General features: G+C 38.3%; 1 protein-coding gene across 5 annotated transcripts in view; it reads right to left on the bottom strand.

The window, feature by feature from the left end:
* Window positions 1-24,299, bottom strand: part of BEGAIN (brain enriched guanylate kinase associated) — a 164,853-nt gene that overhangs the window by 35,655 nt on the left and 104,899 nt on the right. For 3 of the 5 annotated variants that reach the window (XM_021292494.2, XM_065063481.1, XM_065063480.1), the window contains one exon: window positions 19,394-19,460. In XM_021292494.2, the coding sequence (XP_021148169.1) occupies window positions 19,394-19,460 (67 nt within the window). Of the gene's footprint in view, window positions 1-19,393; window positions 19,461-24,110; window positions 24,168-24,299 lie in introns of all 5 variants that reach the window. The other 2 variants (XM_021292493.2, XM_005506173.4) reach the window with 1 other exon arrangement.

Below are 24,299 nucleotides of genomic sequence, written 5' to 3'. Positions count from 1 at the left end.
TCCTGCTTTAAGGGCAGAAAAATTACAAGGCTGTTGAACTGACACTTCTGTTCTCTGATAAACTACAACAAAAGAGCAATTTTACCCCTTTTATTAAGAAAGGCTTTAAGTATAAGCAAATATTTGAGCATGTGTGTTTTATTTTTGGATTAAGGATATGTAAAATTGAGTGAGTCATAGATTTTAGGGTTTAAAGATAATATTAAATCAGATAATGTAATCTCATGTATGAATTAGTTCATTGACTTCCAATCTTGCACTAAGGCAAATAGTATGTGTTGGCTGAGGAACATCTATAATGTATGCAAATTTCATTGTACCTCCTGTCAAAATAATCCTTGGGTTCTTGTGTGTATTTTTTTTTTCTCCCATCAATGTATGATTGGTCTCAGACACAGAACTTGAAGGTAGCTGAAAATTTTAGGCATTTATTTTTATCCTTGGTCAGTTATCAGACTTTGCACCCATCTACTACCACATCTCTCATCAGTTCTATTCTGTGGAAGACTCTGCATATCTGTTTTTCTGTTGGTGTTTTCTACTCCCAGGCTGACAGGATAACACATTTTCTGCCTGCCAAGATATTAGAGGGAGGACAGTGAAAAATACTGTTAGAAAGGGATCTGCAACCACCATCAAGTCAGTCTTTTTATTCACCCTTTGTCTTTGGGAACTGGAGACCAGTCTCAAATCTGAGTGACAAAACTGGCCCATGCATCTCACTGACATAGATCAAATTTGGACTTTGGAAGAACTGTAGATAATGGGGTAGAAACAGGCAAAGAGTTCAGTGTGGATCCACACAGGAATCTTACGTTTCTACCTTCTTTCCCCCGTTCCTGTGTAGTACAGGACTTTTCTCACCACCACATAGTTCACAATCCTCACCATTTCCCACAGGAACAGCCCTGGTCTCCATCCTTCCTCTACAAACTACTGGGAGGGGAAAAGATACTGGTACTGATACTGGTACTACAAGAAGCAGCAGGGACATTATGGCTACTATTAACTGCTGTCCCATGTTCTACCCAGGCTCTACCATAAATACATGACATCCGTGTGCCCTTCTGCTTCCTGTGCTTGTGCTCTCCTCCTAAGCCAGAAAACTTTAAAATTTTTGTAGACAGCAGGACTTCAGGTTTCCTAATTTTGCAGCCAGTGGTACTAATTTCCAGTAATTTTGATGATTCATTTTTACTGTGTCCATTTTCCTTTTCCTTCTTATTTCAGTATTACTTAAATGTAACTTTCTTTTTTTCCCTATCCTGGTACCTTTATGTCAGTTTTTATCTTCTTGTTTGTTTGCCACACAATCATTTTTTTCGCTGACATTTGTGTCTACTCTTCAGTCTATCCAGTCCCAAACCTGCCCAAATCTATCCTGTTCCAAATCTGTCACCTCACAAGCCCATTCTATCCTTATTCTTGGGGAAAAGATACACCATATGCCTGAAATCCATGTATCTCTCATACAGATTTCTGTTATAACTCTAGCTGTTCTTCTCTGAATTAACTGTCATTCTGTTCTGCAAATTCACTAGTTCTGCTTCTATGGGTAGAGACATTCAGCATTGTCTGGATTGTTGTAGGTACATGATAGAATAAAACGTATACTTTTGTGTATTGATGAATGTAGTGGGAAACAGGTATAAAGAACATCAATAACAGCATCTCACTGGTAGTTGGTTCTACATTCAGGCCATAAGTAATATCTGAATCATTAAATACTTGCTTGAAGATATAGAGAAGACATCTGCTACAGTGACTGAAGGATGGTAACTACTGGCCGAAGGTATAAGCCTTTTTGGTAGAGCCTTAGTAGGTCTGTACTCAATGGGTTAATGTATTTTCCCACTTCCATGTTCAGTTAACCTGACAACTGAAATATAAGATTTCCTTTTCCTTTATTTTGTCTTTTGTACAAGTATGTTTAAATTATCTTCTTTTTCATAGTGCAAATGTAAGGTGTTTTTTCAATTATAATGAAGAAATTAATCTTGTAGACACCTGGATACTTACTCTTTTGAATTATTTTACTTCTACACTTGTTTGTTAAAAAAGTAAAAAAAATATATGTTAAACCCATCAGCTATTGTTGCAAAACAAATTTGAGAGTTGTGGGGTTGGCAAATGCAAGAAACTGTCCTTTTCCATCTTCACCATTTTCCATCATTATGGCAAAGTAGGTGTCTCAGTTTCAGCCCCAAACCTAGAAGATTTTTGCAACCACACAGACAGTCACTTATGAGTAATGACTATTATGCTTAAGAAAAGGGTGAAGGTTTTGTACATAACACATATAACAGAGGCTGAAGTATGGCATCGTCTAGTTGAAAAGTACTGAGCAAGTTGTAATTTTTCTTTGTGATCATACAGCAGCTGATGAGGACTTCTTTGGGAAGGAGATCTGATGGACACTGGGAAAGGCAGAAGATACCTGGGAGAAATAAGCCTGGAGTCCGTGGAGGTAACAGGACAACCATGCGTGGAAACTGATGAGTGAGGCTATGGTTCTTCATATCCAGTTAAGGACTTTGCCATTCAACACCCACACTTTGATATCAGGAAGTACATTGAAAACTAGCACCTCTTCGTATTAAATTATTAAGACATATCGTTTCTCTGGAATGCATTCTATAGCCCCTATTTATGGGAAAAATGCTGCTGAAGTCACATGCAGTATAGCAGAAGTCTCAGACTGGATTTAAGTGAAATAACGTTAAAAGCCCCATGAAGTGCAAATTAATTGGAAAGAGTTTAAGTGGGATCACCAGTTTATTGGGATATCTCCCAAGGAACTTATTTAGTCTAACGAGAATGGATGGCAGTATCTGCTGATTAACTGGAAGAGTGTTAACATATGTTGAGCTTAATGGGGAGGGCTCCGGCAAGTTTTGAAGTGTGTTCAAGGTTTTTCCTAGCTCAGAAGGGTAAGGTCTGCTTTCCTGTTACTATTGTCAGAAGATAATTTATTTAGGAATTAATCTCATCCAGACTGTTTTGCATACAAATTCTTCCTTCCACCAGCAGATTGCCCAACTGTGGTATAATAAGGGAAATATATATTTCTGAAAAGTCAGACCATCTGTCTTCCTACAATAAATATAATTAGAGATAGCTATAAGGTACCTTAGCAGAGGAGGAAAAGCAATTCTGCTGTCGATGGACAGAGCAGGCAAGACAGGATTGACAGATGCTTGTGATATTTTAGCAGCTATGTTCCTGGACTTTCTACTCTGTCTGCCTCAATTGGACGCTAAAAAATATTCCTGTACTTATCACTTCAAGAACTCATTGTTATATTTAGCTAATATGCTTAGCTTTACAGAATTGTTGAAACCCCAGCTTGATCATGCATAAAATTTTGCCTTCAAAGTTCCTTTAAATGCAATGTCCGAGATGCATCTCCAATAATTTTTGCTTGCACTAACTTTACATATCCTTTCCCTGTGAAACAATCTGTGTTCCTCTAAAATTCTCAGCGTCCCAATTTAATATAATTCAGAATTCTTTATGCAGTTTATGCTATAATAAGCTGTGTCTTAACATCTGTTGATGTTGCCATTTGGTTATCCTTAATTGCTGTATAAAGTCTCTTAAATAGAGAGATTTCAGTTCAAGTTTAAAAACTCTCTCTGGTTACAAGTATGTCCTGCTGACAAGATTTTGATTTAAGACCTAACTCTGTTTAACTTGACTCATGCTTAAATAGTTGTACTGCTGAATTTTAATTCTTTATCTTATATGCAGGGATTCAGGACAGAAAAGTTTGAGTGCAACGATAATCCAAATAATTGATATCAAAGTTGCCGAACTTCTTAATGCAATGTTAATGTTTTCTATAAAATTGTCAGTTAATTTGTCTATTGTGGTATTAAACAAACCTGGCTGCCAGAGCCAAGCTGTGCAGGAGTTAGCTATGCAATTATTAAACACATTAAATTAGAAGATATCAACAAAGAGCATTTTCCTTTCCTCCTGGCATCTTTCACTTGGCACAGGTATTTGACTGTATTTCAGGAGTTCTAGGAGAAAATTTATGAAAACAGGTTATTCTTCAGGGCCCCATTTTGCTATAAAGACAGTAGTTTATACCACCATTCTGCTCCTTCTTAATTTCTGCTGTCAATTCCTGTTAAGTCTTTCTGCTTCACAATCTATTACGTTTTTCCTGTGTGAGACCAGACCTCCCACTAACAAAGTGTGGTCATGAGAAACAATTCCTCTTTTCTCTCTTGCCATCATTTCCCAACCTTCAGCCTGTTCCCATCAAGGCTTTCAAACATCTGAAGACTTCTTAGATTCAGTTCTCTGCTCTCCCCACTCAAAAACTTTTCCCCATCAGAGATACTCAACTCTCTCCTCAGCCCACTGTAAGCATGATTTCTTTACTTTTGTACGCACACTGTCCTGTCTAGGACAATAGCTGGTCCTATTCTGTAACTGGGCACTTAGGGAGGGTACTTGTGCACCTCGTGGTCTATTTTCATCTTTCTTCTACACAGGTGACTCTTCTTTATGCATTACCAGAACAAATATACAGCATAGATTTCTAATCTAGGGGGAATATGAAAACATAGTGTTACCTACTCCATAAGAAGTGGTCAAACTTTGAAAAGATTTATAGACTTTTTGATCCTATACATACGAACTGCATTATCACACAACCCAAAAAAACCCCAACCCAAACCAACCCAAACCGAACCAAACCAAACCCAGACAAAACCAAACAGCAAAAACCAACAACCTCCTGCCAAGAGCCTCCCAGCCCACAATTTCCTGCAGCAGCTGTATGCCAATACAAACATTTTATGCTCCAGAAGAAGTGGTGTGGGGTGGAGCTGTATGTTTTGAATAGGAAATCATGGATGTCATCACAAGGAAGTGTTCATCCAATTACTGAGTCACTTTCAACATAAAATGTTGCAGCTGGTAGTTGACTTTGGTACCTATATCTGTTCCTCAGAGTTTTGCAATTGAATTCCATGGATGCAAGGTTGTGCTTAGAAATAACTATTGCATTTATACTAAGAAACCTACATTGACATCATTAAATCTGATCTTGTCACTCTTCCTCCTCAGGTGAATACTTGCCTGAAACTCACTCTATAGTGTAATGGCACAAATGGAAATTCCCAAGAAAGTCAATCATTTAGAAAACAGAGTCAGGAATTGTGGTCTCTCCTTATTGCATTACCAAATTTTGACATAATGAGCAAGAACTTCCCATCCTGCAGAATCAAAAATCTCTGCAGAATTACTTAGGCCACCTGTTGTTGATGCAGGAGGAGGGAACAGAGTCTGAGTAGGATGGAGAAAGGTGAGTGGACCCACTGCAAAATCATCACACAGTGTAAGACTACAGGAACTCTCTTCAAAACCCAATATGCTGCTGCAAATCTGAGCGGACGTCAGTGTGTTTGGCAGAAGAAGATGAAAGCAGGTGGAGAGGCTCAGAAAATTCACAAGAGGATCTTTGTATAAATGACCTTCTTCTGAGGCTTTCTCCAACAGTTGAAACCTTAGGAGAGGATGATCTAAGCCCTTAGAGCTTATCAGATTTTGATTTAAAAACCCACAGGCTTTAAGCTACAGGGACACCCTTCGGGTTGTGCAAAGCCTTTGTTCACTTCAGGTTAAATCTGATCTCCTGTTTATAATGAATAAAGATTTTCTAACTCCCAGGCCTCAGTAAAGGAACTGTTTTGTTTTAGAAAGCACTGTTGGAACAACAGGAACAGCTAAGCCAGGAAAGAGCAAAAGATGAGATTTTGTACCCTGCTAAACATAGCATGATATTTAGGGATGCTACTTGTACAGTCATCTCTACAAGACCACATCCCCTCACTCAAACATACTAACAAACACCTATTGCTGTTGAACTTAGAGAATCATACCTGGAATGCGAGTGTAATTTTTAGATAATGGATGTGAAAAGAAAACCATCTGAAAACCACCTAATCATAAATGCCCTAGCACTGGGTAGCTATCTGATAATTCTATGGTGTTCTTAGCTTAATAGAGACCATTAAGTATGAAAAGCATGTTTAGAAAAGGGACTATGCTTTAGACCAGGGATGTCAAACTCATTTTCACAGGGGGCCACATCAGCCTCACAGTTGCCTTCAAAGGGCATAATTTTAGGACTGTATAAATGTAACAATTATATATATATGTATATATATATATATTTATGTAAGTAACATTTATATATAATATATATATAACATATAATATAGATAACATATAATATATATAACACTTTTATATAATATATAGCATAGTACATTTTGGCCCTTTGAAGGCAACCATGAGGCTGATGTGGCCTCCAGTGAAAATGAGTTTGGCACCCCTGCTTTAGACCCTTGAGGACAGCTCTGCATACTTAAATAATGATTCCTGAATTGTTTTTAATAGTTGTGTCCAAAGGGTGTTTATACCTGTGTGTTTCAACACCTGTATTAAGATGTCACAGTCATGTTGTTGAGGTGTTTCTATCTCTTATTCAACTATGTAGGAGCCCGAGGACCAGCTGAGCCCTTATACCTAATTAATAAGCTAAAAGCAGGTGACATGAAGCACACATTTTGTCTTAAGTTCCAACTACTGCTTCCTTGTATTAACTTTGTTGAAAATCTAGTAGGTGAACGGCAGTGAAGCTCTTAGGAAAAAAAGTAATAAGACCTTTAGTTCACTGCTCATTGCATTTCCATTTTTTATATAATGGCATGTTAGTTTTCTTTCAGTCTTCTGAAAATTTTCCACGGTTATTAGTAATACATATTTAAACCTCAAATGCATGTTTTATATGGTCATTAAAAATATGAAACCATGATTATAAAGAGTTGCTAAATTAAAATCAACCATTTTTAGTTATCTGTATTTTCTATCATACTTGCTCACTGTTAAAATATAAAATATTTTGTCATCTCATGATATAAAAATATCTTGTTTTCCTGAACACAAAAAGCTCATTGACTTCTCCATTACAGTACTAAAGCCAATGTACTCTCTGCCATTCCTAGTAGGTAAAATACAAAAGTAATTTAAATTTTTTCTAGATATATGAACTTCAGATGCATAATTATACCTAATATTGTAGATTTTTTTTTCCTGTATCTTTGTGCTTCCTTTATCTATTCTCTATATTTCAGGGCTTGTAACTACTATTGACTGCTATTAGTTCTTCTTTCTACTTCCTTCATGTTTAATGTAATATTTTCATAATCAGGCAACTGTCATTATAACTTTTTAAATTGTTTCTGACGAGCTCTGTACTGGCTGTAAGTGACCATCAGCATAGGTCATTAAAGGTAAAGATGACAGCATTTTTTTCCTCTGTGTGGTACAAATAGCTGATTATAAAGGTATTGCACAACTCACTGCAGTGTGATGGTCTGTAGCAGACACAGACCAGCATGTGATCTGCCTTTGCCTTCTATTAATAATTCAGGAATATTCAAGACTCCTATTTTAGAGCTGCCAGGCACAATGCAGAATGCCATTCCCAAGCTCTGCAATCCACTTGATCTATGCCAAACAAGCCGACTTGCATTAACCATTTCAGTCGCACAAGTCTTTTCCATGAGCTCCAGCTAAAGTCTGGCACCAATGCATATGCATTGTTTCCCGTTCTTCTGGTTTACTGCTAGATTCTTAGTGCTGACACATAGGCATCTAGAGAGTCTCTTTTCATAATCCTTGGTGACTGGATTGGTTTTATTCTTGACTCCTTGATTTATGGCAAATGAGAATACTTAATTTTTTCCTTTCCATCCCTCCTTCCCCCTTTTTTTAATGTTATTTAGGTTGATGCCTGGGTGGTACAGCTCACCAGTTCCACAGACAGTACTTTCCTACTAGCTTTAACAAAATACAGCTAAGACCAAACAGCTTAATTTCCTCGTAGCAGATGGATCAGTACTTCAAAGGGCCCAAATCCTCCACCTCAAGCCACATGCTGAGTTAGCAATTCTCTTCCTGGGCATTCTGCTTTTTATCTTGTTTTGTTTGTAGGAGAGGAAGGTTCTCTGAGCAAGTGTTACATGGATGGCTCCTGTCTTTCAGCATTCTACTGGGAACTCTTCTTTTGGGGACAACAAAGCTAGATGGCACTAGTTCCTGTGGCAAAAATACCAATAACAATCCTCATTCTAATCTCTGAGTCTTTAGAATTGTGTTAAATCACCTTAAGGAAGAGTATATGCAGTCAAAATGTTGGAAGAAGCAGGCAGATCCATGCTTCTTTAGCTCTCTCTTTCAAAAGGGCTTCTGGCCTGTATGTCTTCTTTCTCATGGAATATATGATACTCTTTCATCTCTGGCTATTTACCCAGAAGACAAATTCCTGGGAGTTATCCAATGGAAAGCTGGGCAAGACCATGTATTGAGGGTTTATAAAAATCTCATTGCAGCAGATCAAACTAATTACCTGTGTCACCATGGAGTAAAATAAGCCTTGTTCAAATGAATTTTCTCCTTGTGATGTTATATTTACTGAGCTCCTGTGTCACTGTAACGAGGAACTCTGAGATGTAGATACATTAATATAACAGTATGAAAATTCACAGAGGAACAGAGCAGGTACTGCAGAGGCATCTAACAGGGAGATGACTCTCCAGTAACACTGGGAAGGGGAGACAGCTGCTTTCCTTGGCACAGAGCATTGCACCGGGCTGTTGGCATCACCCCTGCCTAGAGACTATTTCCACCACCAGTGCACTCTAGGAAGAAACAGGTAGCTGAGTTCAGAAGTTCTGCTTTCTGTGACCTGCTGGCAATATCCAATGCAGGGATCTCTCCTGCTGATTGGGTGGTCTTGTCCCAGGACTCCAGCCAAGGACCAAGGTGTTACTACTCCTGGGATGGCTCCAAGGGTTTTGCTTGCTCAGCTTGCTCACGTCAATGCCATAAAGACAGATGTTTTGAGCTTTACATGTGGAAATCTCAGCACAGCAGGTTGACACAGCTGTAGTTTGCACTCCCTACATTTTCTTACTGGGCTTATTTTGAGATCTAGCAAAACTGAGTTCTTCCTTGAGACACCTCTCATTAGCATTTTGAGCTGTGTATTTGATTGCTGTATCCCATTAGAAGGAATTAAATCTATCTTAATAAGATAGATTTAATAATTTATAACCTAGACATCTCTGATAGCCTTTAATCTCCTTTCTTGACATCCTGTGTAGAAATTAGAGACTTACTTTAAGTGATGTCCCTTGTCTATGCATGCACTGAATTCTTTGATATCTCTCTGTATCCATACTGGAAATTTGAAAGAAAAATTGCTAAAATATTTAAAGAGGAAAGTATAGAAGTTTTGGAAGAAACCTTAAAGGATCAGGTAATTTGAGACAAAAGCAAATCGTATTGTATTGTGCTCTCTGCAATTAGTCTTGCCACACAGAAAAGTGCACTTTGAGACAAAATAGAATATGTTACTACTTCAGTATTATCCAACACTGGAACAAACTTCATTGAGCTTACTACAGCTGGTGCCTAAAGATCCATTCAGTAAACTATGCTTTCAAAACTGCATTGAGAGACTTTGGCTAATTTTATTAGAGGCTGTAATTCTGATTCTCTGTCTAGTAGTTGAGTAACTGCAAAAGAACTATTTATTAATTTAAAGCTCATACAGCTGATTGATGCATGCTAATGCATTTTAGATTTAATAATCACATCTTAATTGAATTGTATTTGCTCAGACAGAGCGTATAATTAAATCAAGCCTTTTCTAATCCTCCTCATGCCAGATTATTCTATGGTACTTTAGGGAAGAGAATAGTCAAAAGTATGCGTTTAGTTAATTTAAGCTCATTGAAAAAAATCCATAGTCACATCATGAATGTTTGGGATATTAATCACTTTCTAAAATAAATACATGTATATTTCTGTACTTAATCTGCAATAATTAATAAGTGTATAGAGGCAGCAAGACTGAAAATATGGCTAGGAATGAAATGGTTTTAAGGAAATCCAGCAAAATTATACAACAAATAGTGAAACCCACATACCAGCAAGCAATTTCAGACAGCTGCTTTCAGGTGCCTTAATGGAAAAGGAGAGGGTACCATTGTTCATGAACATTCACTTTCTTTTACCTACTTCTTACTATTTTGTCTGATGATGAAGAACTAAACAAGGCTATCAGAAAGAAGACACAGAAAACAAAGCCAAAGCATAGCTGAGAAATCACAGAAGAATGAAAAAATGCTTTACTGAGACACACTGATGTGCTTGTATATGCCTGGTCAGTTGTTTTCAAGATGCAAGTCTGGGACCAAGGGGATTCCGAGGCATGAAGAATTAAAAAAAAAACAAAAAAAAAGGCTTGAATGAGAGGGAAAAGTTATTAAGGATTGGGGATTGAATTCAGGAAGAAAAACTAAGGGAAAGACAAACCAAGGGAAGGACAAACCAAGAAAGAAATTTGTCAGGACAGAGATTTATCTGTCAGCTGAAATTTTAATAATCCACCGTTCTCCTCTACTAGAAGAGTTGCAAGAGGAGGAAGGTAGAGTTTACACATATAGAGGTTTAGCTTTTTAACACTTTTCTCTGATTGGTGTGGACTTTTTGATCGAAGAAAAATACAAGAACAATATTCTTAGGGGAATGTTCAAGATTGGCATTCTTTTCTTTTAATGACAGATCAGAGGAACTGAATATATAAATGTGCTGCCAATACATCTTCTGTGTCCATAACACTTAAAAATATATTCTGCAAAATAGATCTATGGAAATAAGCACCATCTTTTTCTCTGATAAATGATGTATTGCCTCAAGTCTAAATTACTGACCTGATCTAATTTGTTCATCAGAGTTAAATTACAGAATTTATCCTCTTTAATAAACAACACTGGTTGCGGGTTAAAAAATGACCTGCAGCAGAATCTGATTTCTCTTCTTGATTTCCAAAGAGTATAATGTTATTAAAGACAACATTGTGGGGTTATAGTGTGTTGTCTGAGGATTTTGATCTCATGCTCTATGGCATTTCACTTGAAGAATGATTTGCTCTTAATATCATATTCAACTTCGTCCTAGCAAAGGTCTTATAAAGACTTGTTTCCTTGACTACCCCATGTCAAAGGCTTGAAATGTAATTCCATAGCAGTAACAGCAAAAAAAAAAGAAAAAAAAAAGAAAAAAAAAAAGAAAAAAAAAGAAAAAAATCAACACTGTTGTATAATTAACAACTTATCACAGAAGGAAATCTGATTAGTGAAATACTGTCAAAGTGCTGCTTGTGAAATAAAGGCATGCTTCGCTTTGCAAGTAAAGCATATGCAGGATGATTATTTGTCTTCCTAGTATAAAACAATATTAGTGTTGGTCTTCAGTGCTTCTTCCTGGGGGCAAGCATGAATTGACTGAGGTCAATAGGGGTATTGCCTTTCTGAGTAGGGTACATCAGTTCATAGAACTTATCACTGGCAGCTGTAGGTGTTTGCCCCTTATGTGAAATAAGGCCAACTTTCACAGCATACAGTGTGTAAAAGTACATTATAATAAAAACTGCTGATATCTACACCTCCTACTGAAGGTCTTCGTGTCACAGTGTCATCTGGAAATATTCCTGAGGTTTCCTTTTCAATGAACACCCTGCACCCCACATGAGGTCAAGGTAAAGGCAGCTGTCACCTCTTACCTAGCTCTTTTGGAACAGAAACCTGAGCAGCAAAATTCAGTTGTGAACAGGAATACTGCACCTAAATTCAATGACTGCAAACAAGCATGGACCTAGGCTGGGGAAAGGTTCTGTCATTCTTGATGGAGGTTCTACTTAGATATACTCTTTGATATAAAATATGGATGAACAGGGTATCAATGCACATGCTGATTTTTCCTTTAAGCATGAATTAACTGACTGCTCATCTTTTTCAAGTGTTCAGGACTTTACTTCAGGCACTGGATATCTTCTGTGGCAAGAAGTTTCTTGCTGGTTTATAACCGTTTTATCCTGCTGACTCAGGACCAGTTCTTCAGGAAACCAGATCTGCTGTTTATAATTGAACATAATCAGTTTGTTGCCTAACTACACTGACAGCAGGACCAACTTGCTGGGAGGCAGAGGGGTGATTTTATTTTTCATCACCTTCCTTGGTCTGCCAGCATTGCAACTATGCTTGAAAAAAATCTCTTACCTATCAGCTTATAATAAGCCTTTCTAAGCCGGCTAGTCAGCTTCACAGCCTGTGCTCTTTCTGCTAGAAATACAGATGAAGCTAACAAAATGTGCTTATAGTCTTTCTGTGTACCTATTGTCTCCCACATTTCACATCAGTGACATGCCTTGCCAGGATAGAGCCCTGCTGGATAATACAATGCTAAATAAATTATAGCTGGAGGGAAAAGAGATGGTGTTGATTGATGCTAATTCCCTGAAGTCAATGTAATAGTATCTTCTGAGGCTGTGTTAGTGACAGTATGCTAAAAGAATAAATGTTTGTTTCTGGGGGAAAAGGAAAAGAAAAAAAAGTAAAATATTACATATTACATCTCTAGAGAGCAAAGAGGACGCTGCTGGAGGTACATGCCACTTGTGACAACAAAGTTAACCAAAGAGCTTATGATTTTGATGATCCTACACACCTTTAGTACTGTTCTGTGAGCATAAAGTATCCAATTAGAACAAGAAAATATACAAATAAATCTTTCTCCATCCCTCTTTTCATGTTATCTAAAAATAATTCATTGTTTCTTGTGTTAATTAATTACATATTCCCTCCTGTACCAACAAAATTACATGGCTTTGGGTTCTGTAGTGGCTATACTATTTCCAAAAGGCAATTTTCTTTATTTAGAAATAAAATAGATTACAGAGATCAAAGACAGAACCCCCCTACAGGGACCTGGACTAAATTGATCAATACTCTGCTTATTTATGCTTTATTTATGCTTTAAAAAACAAAACAAAACAAAACAAAACCAAAACCCGAAACAGTGATAAACTCTGCCTTTGTAATTTTCTATTTATTTTGTAAACAAGAGATAAGTAACTAACATAATAAATTAGAGCCAAGAGAACCTAGGAAGTCCTTTGGTCCTTTCTGTTGGCAGGGAATACGGATAAAGAAGACCTAGGAGTCATTTGGAAATTTGGTTCTTCCTTCTTGATTACCTTGGTCAATACACTTTGCTCTTCTGTGTCATGTTTTCCATGTTCATAGGTGACAACAGCTTTTGTAAAGGACTTTGAGATGTGGAGTGCCTGTTATACACCACTTTTTCAGGCTTATTGTTACTTGTTCTTGCTTTCCCTTTCTTTGTGGTGAATTGTCAGATAATCACAAAGGGCCAAGGGCTTACAAGGAAGGCAGAGGTCAAAGATACCCACATTCTTTCCAGCTACTTTGTAAACAGCAGTTTTTTCTATTCATAGGTGGTCGAGATGGTAGCCCTGGAGGGTGTCCTGAGAGGCAGAGACCAAATCATGGAGATCACAATGAAAAAAATGATCAAAAACCTCAGGTATCAGAAATGCATTTCAGTGGCTGAGAGATAAGACACATTCTGAGAAGGAAAGAGGTCTGGAACTCTGTAATCATGCAACAGAGAGGATGCTGGAAGTGTCTATTGTCACTTTACAGCTTCCTTAGGCTGCTGGTACTTGTGGAAAATGTCCTAAGAGGGAGAAATAAAGCAGAAGCTTTCCCACGGCTTTTCAAATAAAGAAAGTAGATTCCAGAACAGTCTCTTCTGATGTCATATTCATTAACAACAATTAGGAAGAAGCTGAACTGCCTTACAAGGCTTCTGCGAAGAAGGATTGCCCTGCCAGCCACATAACATTGGAATAACAATGGGAAATTAATCTCTGTGCAGAGAGGTAGAAAGGACTGAGGATGTCTTAAAGCCTATGTGTACTTCTGTGCTTGTGCGATGTGGAGTTGTGTTCCCAGCTAACCCAGGAGGATGCATCTATTTGACTGCAAAACTGATGGATCTACTCAGTCTGAACCTGTGTGTGGGTTTAAAAGGTTGGCCTTTTTGTCTATTTGGCGATATATTTTACCTGGAAAATGAGCATGAAAAGAGTTAGTGAGAGATGGAAATCTTTAGTTCAAAATGCCTGTAAGCATAAAAAGATGAAACCTAAAGGCCTCTTAGAAATGCATTTTTTCAACTGCTATTTTTATAAATGGTTTCTGTAGCATTTACAGCCATTTCCTTCCTTGGAAATGTTGTTTTGCAGTTGTTGTAGTCCACAAAACACAGACCTTCTCTGGCTTCTGTCTTAACTAACTAACCAGTATAAATTTCTCTTGAAATTCACAGCTGTCTTCACTGAATGTGAGCAAATGAGCCTGTCAGGTTGAGCTGACTCTCAACTTCTCTTGTCTTTGGGATGCAAATCCTTTTAAGTATATTTAGGTCATCTCTATTTGATTTTCATGGGGCATACAGTAGGATGTGGAAGCAAGTTTTTCTTCATAAAGGAGAGAAAATGAAAAAGATGTGCTTGAAATCACTCTGTTCAAAGTCACTGTCAAAGTCATCATCCTCCATGCAGGAATCTAAATGTGCTGGGCTTCTGCTTTCCGTAGGTTTGTGTCCGAAATAGGCTTTTTCTCTGTTGCCTTCATCTTTCACTTATGATTTAAACCATACTGAGGGGGGTGACTGGGAGGTGTCATGGGAGACTTTGGTGCAATCTAATGACTAGCTCAAACTCCAAAGCCAAAGCACTGGGCTGACCATGTTAGATGCTTCTAATGCCTCAATTAAATTCTTCATCAATTTCCTCACCACTTTCCATATTCTTTACCTTCCTGGTCTGGACAGAAAGCTGCTTCCTTTAAAATTACATTCCCCTGACACAAAGTCTCTGACCACCACTTAAAATTGCTCAGTTCATACTTAATTCATTTTTGGATTTTCCCAGCTGGAGATGCTTAGGTATATATTATGGCTAGCAGACTGGAAAGCCCCAGTTATTCAAGAACTGGATAAATAACTCTTTAATAATATAGAGCATAAAGTATTTGCTGTACCTCTTAGTCCTCCTCTGGCTCACAGGCAGAGGAAGACACAGGACAAAAATCTGTGCAGTGTTCATATAGTGCAGCATTTCAGACCTGATCATCCCTAACACAAATCCCTCTTTAGCGCCTGTTTATATAATAACGTCTTCCAACCTTGTGGCTGAGCCACACCCTCCAGCCTGCCTTAAAGTAAATTGAAAATCAAGCATTAATGTGATGTAAGAGTATTAATCTTGGCAGGTGATAAAACGTATACCGCACTGTGTGCAGAGAGACAACGTTGGCTTTGCAGAGGATGAACTGAAGCCCCAGGGTCTGGGGCTGTGCTGGGGAGCCTGGCAGGGCTGGGGGACCTGTTGCCCAGCACCTCCTGCACCACAGAGCATAGAAGTCCTGTCACACCCCTGATGTCTGACAGCATTCAGTATTGCCTATACTGATGAAAAGTCCTGAACTGGCCCTGACAGAGAAGAAAGCAATTTACTTCCTTGAAAACAGTAACCAAACAGTCCCAACAGGACCAGGGATGACGCTTGGAAGAACCAGAGGTTTTGGTTCAGCAGCAGGCTTGAGGGAGATGTCTTGGTAGGCTGAGGGATGTGTAAGAGTAGGGGTTTACAAGTGTGTGCACTGATTTATCTGGTGGTTCACCTGGTCATCAGGGGGCTCTGTTCCTTATCACAGGGCTGTCACCTTCCCTGTCCACTTCCGCTGTTGCTTGTGTAGGCTTTTATTAGGTGCCAATAGCATGCATTTTAGACCGAGCAGAGGTTTCTATTCTGGCCTCTTGAAGAACCTTGCATAAGGGAGCTTATATCATCAAGTAATCTGTCTGTCAAACTGTTACTTTCTAGTTACAAAAGACACATTTTTAGGGTGTTACTGGGGAATATAGTCTCATGAGCTCTTTGCAGCTGGATTTCTGAGATCAGGTTTTCAAGAACATTCAAAATGCAGATGGGGGAGGAGAAATGGGTGCGATTTTCACTAGCAGTTAGGTTTATTAAGCAGCTATTATTAGGTATCTAACAGTTCTTCCCAAATGTAGATACCATTAAAAATCTGGCTTACGGCTTTAAAGCTAAAGTTACAGAACTAACTGCAAAAAACAGCCTTAAAACTTCAGAAGCGTTTTAAAAAATATGGCTTAATTCCAATGAGAATTGAAAGTGTGATACAGCTGGTCTGAGATCATATAAAGGATTTCCTATAATAATCTGTACTTGGGATGGCTTGCATCATCTGCTTATAACTACTGTTCGTGAACAAAAAAACCATGGCAGAGGATCCTCAGGAAATTCAGATCAGTGCCAGAGAAAACAAACACTACTGCTGATAACTGGAACTAGATAGTATAAAAAGTTCTTTAACTGAACAGCCCTGTCATGGAATTGCAGTGCAAAATTAAAGGTCTCTGCTTAATCTTTTCCCATATCTTAATGGAAAAAAAATATAAAGCTTAATTATTTAAGAAGAGAGCCTGTATATTCCCCTGCTTCACCAGTGCTTACAAGACAAAACAAATCTCTGGTTAAAGACCCCAACTGTGGTGAGAAATGGAGTTTATGAGTAGTGACAGCAGAGTTCTAGTTCTGTGTTATGTATGTTTCTACAGTGTCATATATTTAGTCTTGCCCAGCTGAACACAGCAAACACTCCACTGATTTCAGGATTGCATTCTTTAGCTCTTAGCCAACACAGACACTGTAGTTTATATTTTATATTTTTATTTTAAGTTCTGATGTGATAGAAGTTTCAATTGGATACTATTTGCTGTGATCAGAAGTATGCTTTCAAATATTTTTAAATATTTTATAGATTAGCACTCAGAAGGAAGCAAAGCATAGAAGAAAAAGAACTGCTACTTCAGTTTCTTTTCTGTGACTGCTAATGAATTAATTATTATCTTTTACATCCCTTATACCAATAGCAGGCATGAAAGGCTTTAGTATTCAGGATACCCAAAAACATTGAAGAGGGAAGCCAAGGTAGAGTCCTAGATTAGTGGTGTTGGACTGGAGCCAGTCACAGTGAGAGTGGGAGTTATGGGTCACCTGTAAAGGAAGGGAGAAAGTTGTTGCCTGGGAGCATTCCCTTCAGGCAGGGGGAGCAAGGGACCAGTGCCCTGAGGGTCTGCTTTTCTCTACTTGTTGCATTTGGACACATCAAATGGTCAACAGTTATTTAAGAATCTGTGTGTATAAATGTGTGTGTGTATACATTCAAATGTGTGTGTATAGATGGATGGGGTAGGGGAGAGGGGGAGAAAGTAAATACATAGTTTATGTATTTGGATTTGTATAAAGGTAAAGAAATAAAAAGGCTTTTGATTTTGGAATGACAAACTGACTAAATTAGACAAAAAACAAAACAAAACAAACCCACAGTTGTTCTTCCTAAGCAGGAAAGGGAGAGAAAGGTATCCAACAACCCAGTCCACTATAAGCTGTTCATTAACCAGACAATCTGTTGTTTAATCCAGCTTTCTCTGAAGTGTTGAGGGTTTTTTGGGTGCCCCAAAAATCAAGTGTTTTGACTTAACTAAATCAAATATGGTACTATTTTCCCCATGTTTTTGTTTTTAATAGAGTTTCCGTTAGACATCTTTTGGTTTTCTTTTGTGTCTTCAGTTTGATTGCTTCAGTAGACAAAGCAGCCTGGCGTTAAGTGGTGTACAGAGCCTGGCTGATCTTCTTCAAGCCTCTAAAGCTACCTGCAATGACTGTCATGCTAATGGAAAAAAGAAAGGTACAGAGCTCCATGGAACCAGAATTCCTTCTTTCTGTGCTATGCTCTGAAATCTTTCCTCATTGTTTTAAACAGAAGATGAAACATCAGTTTAAAAATTCTTTGCTTTGATCTGAAATACCCGATTTTTTGGAGTCCTTCTTTCTGTGTTTCTAAATTTTTTTTATTAATTTACCTGCCAGAATGCCTCTACTTTGTTTATCTTTTGTAGCACATATGTAATAAATACTAGACCACAGGTGGAGGTAAAATCCCAAAGTGATTTTGGTAAAAGGAAAAAGAATGAAACAAAGTAAGAATAGAGAAAAAAACCCCAACAACATGAGATCAAATGCTATTTATGCTTGTACAGTGTTTATATTTATGAACAAATATCAGCTATAATCTGGTTGTAACTTTGCCCTGTTGTTAGCCAGTTACAAAAACATCAGCATTTTATTCTTTGTCAGCTATTTAAACAGACTCCAGAGATAAAAACTATGACATTTTCAAAGATTTGTTTTCTGCTTCTTAGTAAAGGCTGGTGTCCCTCCAGTAGGTTGCCATAGTCCTTATTTACTCTCAAAGCACCGTAATCTGTTCCCTTCATCCCAAGCTGCCTACCCGTGAAAATGCTACATATGAGACTTGTGTAAATTGTAGGCTTATCCTAGCATCCTTATAGCTGTATGTGAGGACTCTGCCCAGACCCGTAAACCGTGTATTGATCTGTGTGCACTGTGCTTGCTAGGGCTGTGCGAGAGATGGGGCTGGGCAGGATGAAGACCAGGGAACAACTGACCTTATTAAGCCGGGAGAGGAGGAATCAGCTCAGGCTGTGCTCAGGACCTGGAGATCTTCTGAAGTTCAATATTGCTGGTCTTTCCTTTTTAAACATTACCCTCACCTTTCTCTGTAAATTTTAATTTCCTCCTAACAGCGAATGTGATGTCCCAGAAGCGTTAGCAATGAACCAGGGCACTAAAGGCACTGCCATTTCTTTTAAACATAAAAATATTTTGAATGAATGGTGCTGTGTCTTGTAATTTTAGTCCTGGATGTAGAGCTCATGAATGGTGCAGTGATTTCCTCAGTCACTAATTGGGTTGTGACAGTGACATCGACATTGTGATTGCAGACACATTAGATTAGAAATTAATACACTGAGACTAATAGTTATGACAGTATATAAAAGTCAGACCATCCATGCTCTATTAAATCACTTAATAAAGGCTGAATGAAAAGTGTCTAAGGAACATGAGAAAACCTTGGATTACCTTATTTACATTTGTTACTTAATGCGAACATAAATATTTTAAACCCATGAAGTTATTAACTAAATTAATGAGAATTATTTTAAAGGTAGAATTTACTCAGCCAGATCATCAGCCAATGCAATCTCCATTTAAACTGGTGGAGCTGTGTTGTTGTACACAGCTTGAGCTTTAGATCATGATATGGATAAAGTCATATATATTTTTTAAGCATACTGCATTTGGAGCATGAGGTTTGTTTTTTTTTTTGTTAGGTTGGGTTTTTTTTGTTTCTTTGTTTGTTTTTGTTTTGTTTGTTTGTTTCTTTGTTTGTTTGTTTCGGATACAGATATGTTTGTCCCATGAATTAAGAACCATAAAAACACACAATATTTTTTAAAAAGTTCACTTATGATAACTTACCATTCTGTAAAGTTTATCCTCCAGATCCTGATTAATTCTTTGTAAGGCTAGGTAATTGTTTTGTATCCTAAAACAAAGATGATATCATGTAATTGAATGTATTCTTTTTCATGCTTTTTTTTTTTTTAACCTTCAATTTTCACATTAGTACAAAACCTTGGTTTGAACTACTTGAAATCTATTTTACATCCTGTTGCCATTCAGTGAAATGTAATTACCACCTACTTCCTAAGCAAAACTTTGTTGTCATGCCTTTTTGCTATATTTAGCAGCCAATGTCATTAGGAAGTGAAAATATGTTTGCCATCTGACATTTGTGTGCAGACATGCATAGCAGCACGAGAGCTTACACAAAGAGATTGTATCTTTACATCAGGCTCAGCAATAATATGTCAGAGGGGAAGCCTGAGCTGTGTGCTTAGAGAGTACATAAAAAGGTTTACAGACCTCTCTTAATATGGAGAATTGCAGCAGAAACATAGTGACTGCAGCAAAAGCAACATGTAGGCATTGCTACATGACTTAGAAGAGAATATTTCTTCCTTTGACAGAAGTTGAAGGAATTGCTTGTTTTCAAGAGCTAAACACATCCTCTTTCTTTAGGAAATACTTTTAGGTATCTTAGCCTGAAAAATGTAGGTATTTACTTTTATCAGCACTGAGGGATTGAATGGATTGTCAAAATGAGACTTCCCTGCTTATTCCAGAGCAATACACCAAAGAAAAGTTTCAATCTGTACATCTTTAGGTTGTTTTGTATTGTAATGAGCAAGCTGCACAGCCTGTGGGAAAAATATTATTATTTTGATGGTAGTTGTGCCTTTCTCTTCACAGAAGGTAAGGAGGGCACACATCACCTCAACAGGATGTATAACAAGTTTAAAGCAAATTTCAGAAGTTCAGCTGTGAAAAGTTTCTCTAAACACATCTATGATAGTACTGGGAATCTCAGGTCAATAGGTCGAAATATTTTCAGTGGTGAGTTGATTTGAGGTAGTGTGCAAGTGCGTTCACTGTAACAGTGAACTCAGATGTAATACACATTCATTCAGCAGACAACCGCTTCCTCCGAGAAGCTTGGATCTGGGAGTAGTTTCCATGGTGATCAGGAAGGGACTGGGATTAAAGAAGTCTTTTCGATTTATCACATGGTTAGTAGCGGCTGTTGAAATCAGAACTAAGACCTGCATTTGAACTATGTCATGGCTGTGAATTGAGAGGTCCAGCCCACCCCTTCGCCACAGTGAAGTGTCTCTCCCTGCTTCTGTTGCCATGGAGATTTTCTTTCCAGTTAAATGGTCAAAACTCTCTGTTCAGGGGCAGGCCAGTGGCTCATGGAGCCCCTCATGAGGTTTTCAGAGCTCCTGCTGGGGCTCCCAGTAATACCATAACATCTGCCACATGGACCTGTTAGGAGAGGTCTGTGCCAAGCATAGCTGCTCAGTGGGCATAAATAACGACGCCCCCATGGGTGAAACTCCCCGTGGCACTGAGGCTCAGCCCAGACTCAGGGCAGCCATTTCAAATGGACATTACAAACCTGTGGGAAGTTTCAGTGTCGTGTACATTTTACAGAGCTGCTGAACAGAGGAAATTTCCTCCCTGTAAGGAGGACCTACAGTGAAGAGCGTTTGCCCAGGTGGTGAACCCAATGGGTTGAAAATTTTTGAGACCTGTACTAACCTATAGGTTGGTCATTCCTCACCAGTTGTCACAGTGATGTTGTGTAAATGTCCAGGTGACTTAAAGGGTTGACTGAAGTTTATGGATCTCCGCTTTGTTCACGCTCCTGTTAGATGCAGCCTTTACCACTATACCTCTGTATACCACTATACCCTCTGTATAGACATTTATTTGTGCAGCTCTAGGTATAGTTGGGATTTTCACAGCTATTTAGCCAGAGTCAGCACAACAGAGAGGAATCTTAGGCTACCCTGTACCCAGCTTCTCAGGGCAAAGGAGAAGGAAGAGATGGTCTTGATAAATCAGTGGGAGCAAGGAGATTTAAACTGGTTTTGCATGTAAACAGCTACTCAGCACTAACATAGTTATGTTTTCCAGGTAAGGCTGCATGCCATGGTGCAGGGAACATGGATTTAGAAAATTAAGATAAGGCCTGCTGTCTGAGAGCAGAATTGCCCCACTATCTTCTCTACAGTTGGTCTACAGTTTTTCTCTAGTAAACCAAAATAGAACAGCTCAAACATGCTTTGCGCCCAGGCAGCTCATGGCTCAACTAGAGGTGGTATGAAACTGATGTAAACTTTTAGCACCTGCAGCCTCCTAAAAGTTTGCATGGGTCCAAAAGAATCTGCATAAATTCTTGAAAAAAAAGGGAAAGAAATTATTGGGTTGGGGCTTTTCTAGCTCAGGGGTCTCTGTACTCCAGTCTGTTCTGCAGTGTAGACCTATGTGGAGAGCTCAAGGGAGACCCTGAAGGTTCCCTTTCCATAGGTTTAAGATCGTTAATAAAAACAGCCGCAATTTCTCCTTGGGTATCTGGCTCACGAGGGTTGCAATGCATCACTGGGTTTGATCCTCAACTTCTGTTGGCATTTTTTCTCTTGATACAGATGACTGGAAGGTTGGTTACCATTAATATATTTTCTTTTGGATGGCAACACTTCCATGCCATAGGTGGTAGATGGTTTTTGCAAGAGCTTATCACAATCTGCTTATTTGCTTTTAACTTCTTTTGTCTTTGTCCATCAAATTTCCCTCTGTTGTATCTTTAGGAGTAAGTAGCCCACAAACCCTAGTTCTCTAACACATTCATTTTGCACTCAAAAATATGGACCACCTCCCAGTAAAATCAAATCCAATCTAAACAAAAAATCCACAGTAAGTAGGAAGCTGAGCTTCAAAAAATGTTTCTATTGAGAGTATTATGCAAAGGTAGTCAAAATAAGCACAAACACGTGCACACATACACAAACACATACACATGCACATATATGCATAAAACCCAAATTGGAAATCCACTGTGCCAAAAGAAGTGTCAGCAAATGTAAGTGTTAAGGAGAGAAATGGACCCAGCAATATATGAAAGAAAGTGTTAACGGGATAAAAGAAGAACAGAGTAATCAAATCAATCTTTGGGCAACACTGTAAAATAAAGGAGGAGTAGGGAAAATTATTCCAATTTGAAAATGACCAGATGAGCAAATAGTAACCCTGTTTGCAGGAAAAATACACCCAGATAGCCTGAAGGTTATGAAGTATGAAACATTTCAATGTTGAAAATCTGGCGTCTTTGTAAATAAAGTGAAGAGCAGGTCAACTTCACTACCCTGTGAAACTGCTATAAGAAACTCATGTGAATCAATAGCTTCTTATAAAAATTGATGGCTTTTTGTGTTGTTCATATTATTAGGTGACACCCATATGCCTCCAGGTACATATGTGTGCATGTATTAAATGCAGGTTTAGATTCTTGACCAAATTAGGGCCTAATTAAAACTACTCTGATCATACTGTGGAGACAACACACTCCTCTCAGAGACTGCGCATCACCACTGCAGAGGAAGCCTGCAAAAGCCTCTGCTTCCACTCAGGCTCAAGCCCTCTTAAGGCCATGAGATATAGCTAAAGTAAAACACAGGCTTGGGCTGACTTTCTCTAAAGAAGATAATTTTACCCAGAGTGCAGTTTAGCTCTGAGGCTGTTAAAACAGAAACTTCTTGTTAAAAAAACCTTTTCCATCTCTGTTATCACAAATTACACCGATTCCTTTAAGAAAACAAGAGTGTTTTCCCCCCATTTATTCCAAAGCTAACAGAACTACAGGATTACTGTTCAGAACACCCCTTCAGTCTGTGAAATGTTTCTCTTTTCGTGAAACAATTATGTGTGGAGGCTAATCTCAGTGCTAAATATATGCTTGTATGGGTTTATTTCTTGTGTCTTAAAATAACTCTACTCTCTGGTAAAAGCTAGAATGGGGATCTTGCCAGGTTGTTACTTAGGGCAGAGTCTCAGGGAGGAAACACAGCATGAACTTTGGTTCCAAGACTGACATTTGATTTTTTTTTTTTTTTAATGTTATCTTTAAAAAGCCGTGCTGATCACATCAGATAGGGAATCAATGTGAGGTATATGAAATCCCCAATCTCTTTTCAGTCACTTTTCAATGCCTGCTATGCTTTATAGTTAATATTTTAAAACATACTCAGGACTGCCCTGCTTTTGCTCCCATTGCGAAAAAGAAGAAGGCCACCTCTAGATGTTTGTAGAGAGGTCTAAAACTTGACCATTAAACCACATAACTGACCTCTTTGCTTGGGTAAGAAAAGGGAGGCCTAGCAGCAACACAGGTAATTCTGGATGAATTAAGACCATAAAGGCTTTCAGAAAGGATTAGAAAAGGGTGGTCATTCAGCCTCTCAGAAAAAAAATCTGCATTTTACAGTAATGGAAATTTAATTACAGAAATGTTCTCTAGTATGCAAGTGGGATCTTGTTACACAAGGGTTATTTATTGTGGGGGGGAGGAGGGTGAATTTATCTCCCTGTACAGGGAGTGAAGCAAGAGACACGTTATTGACACTAATTTTAGTACCTTGTTTTTCTCACAATGATTTTCCTCTGTGACATGTTGCTGACACACTTTTGGATGACAGTATTTTTTCAGACATTATCCTTCTCCAGGTTGAGAAATCTAGTTGTTGAACTTGCAGTATGCCTTGCTATTCTCAATAGAAACATTTTTAAAGCTCACCTCGTAAAATATTTTGGGCTTCCAGTATCATGTGTCTTCATGGGAATAATCACCTGCCTGAAACATAATTTTTAATATAAGTTTTCTTCGTAATATGGTACAAGGTTCCATTAGAATATTGGAAAGTCGGTTCTACGAATCTGATGCTTGTGTATGAGTGTTAGACTTTGCCATGAGCAAAGAAAGACT

The sequence above is a fragment of the Columba livia genome, chromosome 5, assembly GCF_036013475.1.
Source record: "Columba livia isolate bColLiv1 breed racing homer chromosome 5, bColLiv1.pat.W.v2, whole genome shotgun sequence".
Lineage (NCBI taxonomy): Eukaryota > Metazoa > Chordata > Aves > Columbiformes > Columbidae > Columba > Columba livia.
Note: the sequence above shows the minus strand (reverse complement) of the source record. Positions and strands in the feature narration are given on the sequence as shown.